General features: G+C 52.4%; 1 protein-coding gene across 1 annotated transcript; it reads right to left on the reverse strand.

The window, feature by feature from the left end:
* Nucleotides 1–603: 603 nt before the first annotated feature.
* Nucleotides 604–1,536, reverse strand: LOC129132368 (olfactory receptor 14J1-like). The gene has a single exon (XM_054651441.2). The coding sequence runs from the start codon at nucleotides 1,534–1,536 to the stop codon at nucleotides 604–606; it is 933 nt and encodes a 310-aa protein (XP_054507416.2).
* Nucleotides 1,537–3,127: the final 1,591 nt, after the last annotated feature.

Below are 3,127 nucleotides of genomic sequence, written 5' to 3' on the forward strand. Positions count from 1 at the left end.
AGAGGGCTCTGCACAGTGACCTGGACAGGCTGCATCCAGGGCCCAAATCCAACAAGGTGAGGTTTAACAAGTCCCAGTGCCGGGCCCTGCACTTTGGCCACAACAACCCCTGCAGCGCTACAGGCTGGGGACAGAGTGGCTGGAGAGCAGCCAGGCAGAAAGGGACCTGCAGGGACTGATGGACAGCAGGCTGGACATGAGGCAGCAGTGTGCCCAGGTGGCCAAGAAGGCCAATGGCTCCTGGCCTGGATCAGGAATGGTGTGGCCAGCAGGAGCAGAGCTGCTGTGCCAGCACTGATCTGCCCCCAGCTCTGCACACAGACATTGCTGCTGCAGCTCCAGAGAAGGGAACACAAGGGGATCACTGCAGAAAACTTTGCTGGGAGATCCTTTACTTCCTTTAAATACAGAAAGAGGACAGCCCCTCATTTACACAGTCTGTGGCCACAGGGAAGGTGGAGAGAAACAAAATGAGAAATGGCACAAGGAATGACATTTCTTTGTGGACAATATGAAAAAAACTAAAACAAAGGAAAGAAATCTCCAAAATGAAACCAACAAGAAGTATCACCAACAAGTGATTTGCAGAAATTTTCCAGCAGTTTAATGTTCCTGAAAGCATCCAGTCATCAGTCTCCTCACTGCAGCCTTGAGCTCCTGGTTCCTCAGGCTGTAGATGAGAGGGCTCAGGGCTGGAGGCACCACAGAGTACAGAACTGACACTGCCAGATCCAGGGATGGGGATGAGATGGATGGCGGTTTCAGGTGAGCAAATATGGCACTGCTGAGGAACAGGGAGACGACGGCCAGGTGAGGGAGGCAGGTGGAAAAGGCTTTGTGCCGTCCCTGCTCAGAGGGGATCCTCAGCACGACTCTGAAGATCTGCACATAGGAGAAAACCATGAACACAAAACAGCCAAATAGCAAGCAGGCACTAACTGCAACTAGCCCATGTTCCCTGAGGTAGGAATGTGAGCAGGAAAGCTTGAGGATCTGTGGGATTTCACAGAAAAACTGGCCCAGGGCATTGCCATGGCACAGGGGCAGAGAAAATGTATTGGCTGTGTGCAGCAGTGAATAGAGAAAGGCACAGCCCCAGGCAGCTGCTGCCATGTGGGCACAAGCTCTGCTGCCCAGGAGGGTCCCGTAGTGCAGGGGTTTGCAGATGGACACGTAGCGGTCGTAGCACATGATGGTCAGGAGGAAAAACTCTGCTGAGATGAAGAACAGAAAGAAAAAGAGCTGTGCAGCACATCCAGTGTAGGAGATGTTGCTGGTGTCCCAGAGGGAATTGTGCATGGCTTTGGGGACAGTGGTGCAGATGGAGCCCAGGTCAGTGAGGGCCAGGTTGAGCAGGAAGAAGAACATGGGCGTGTGCAGGTGGTGGCCGCAGGCTACGGCGCTGATGATGAGGCCGTTGCCCAGGAGGGCAGCCAGGGAGATGCCCAGCAAGAGGCAGAAGTGCAGGAGCTGCAGCTGCCGCGTGTCTGCCAATGCCAGCAGGAGGAAGTGCCTGATGCAGCTGCTGTTGGACATTTCCAGTGTATTGGCATGGGGATCTGTAAGAAAAGTAATCATGGAATAGTTGGGTTTGGAGAGGACTTGAAATATCCCGGCACAGCCTGGGGGCACTTTCCCCCCACTGCCTGCCCAGGGCTCTGCTGCCTGGAGCTGTCCCTGCCAGCAGCTGCTTCCCTGTGCCCAGGGCTGGGCCCTGCCAGTGCTGCCAGAGCCCAGCCCAGCCCTGGGGGCTCAGCTCTGCCCTGCAGAGCCCTCCCAGCTCAGGCACTGCCCAGGGGCAGCTCTGGCTCTGCAGGCTCTGATGGCAACTTCAGAGTGATAGTGGAGCCCTGGAAAATGTTAAAAATAGTCTTTGAAAATATTAGGCTTTGTGTTTTCTCAGATCACTGCACCTGCGTAAGCAGTATGATAAAAGATATAATTGTTAGATGTGATGATTGTTTAGTAATTAAATATAATTATTATATAACCAAAGGAAGAATGATGGGAAACTATGTTGGAAATTTAAAGGGAGCTATGTTTAGCTGAAATCTGTGTATACAATAGATGAATATAAGTTTAATAATTAACATGAAAGTTAAGTAATGATAGTGTATAAAACACCTTCACCTCGAATGTATGGTCGGAATCAGATTTGGGTGGAAACTACCCTGATTCCCAGACCTCTTGAATAAAAAGCACCACATATAATCGCCTATGTGATTATGTGTTTTTGAACGCTAACCAGAGCAACCCTGAGGAGGCTGGAAAAGCAGCACTGATGCTGCCTCTAAGAGGCTCTGTGCTGATTTCTGTAACTGCCTGGTTTATAAACATCTGAGAGGACTGGTTTTTTTTAAACATGAACTGAGAGATAAATATCTATGTGCAATTTCCTATCAAGACAAGCAAGAAAAATAGATTTAAAAACCATGATTTCCCCCTTCATCCAGTCCCTGCATTGCTGTGGTCCCTGTATAACTTACTTGGAAATGTTCTGCAGTTTAATGCCATGCTGGGATCAGTCCTGAACAATGCAGCATCCTCCCCACACAAGGAGAACACTCCCAAGCCATACCAGCTGTCTCCTGCCACCCAGATCTTGTCCCCCAGTGCTGGGAGCAGCTGCCAGGGCTGGCTGAGAGCTGTCCCTGGCAGGCAGCAGAGTCCCTGCCCCAGCACAGCGCCCTGGGCTGCAGGACCCTGCTCTGCAGGACAGCCCTGGGCACCCCTGGCTGCTCTGCACAAGAGACAAGCAGAGAATGTACTCACAGGCTCTGCAGGCATTGGCATGTTCCAGCTTGAGGAGATGGCTCCAGGAGCTGCAGCTGCATTGTCCTGCAGCCAGAGGTTCCTGTGCCAAGGGCTGGCAGTGATTGTGCCCCAGGCACTTCTCAGCCCCTTCCCAGCCCTGCCTGATTGAAGCTCTCTGTGCCTCTGGGCTGTGCCCGGGCTGGCTGCAGGCAGTGCCCCAGCCCTGCTGGGCTGGCACAAGAGCTGCTCATCAAGAGAAATGTGCTTTTGAAGCTCTTCTGGGTGACCAGGAGCTGCCTCTGGGCCAGGAGCCCAGCCCAGCTCAGCAGCACAGAAACAGCAAAAGGACTTTAATGAGCCTCTGGGCCTTTGT

Source organism: Agelaius phoeniceus, unplaced genomic scaffold, assembly GCF_051311805.1.
Source record: "Agelaius phoeniceus isolate bAgePho1 unplaced genomic scaffold, bAgePho1.hap1 Scaffold_113, whole genome shotgun sequence".
NCBI lineage: Eukaryota > Metazoa > Chordata > Aves > Passeriformes > Icteridae > Agelaius > Agelaius phoeniceus.

What these genes read in the sequence shown, in the direction of transcription:
- LOC129132368 (XM_054651441.2), bottom strand. Translation starts at nt 1,536, where the DNA reads ATGTCCAACAGCAGCTGCATCAGGCACTTCCTCCTGCTGGCATTGGCA.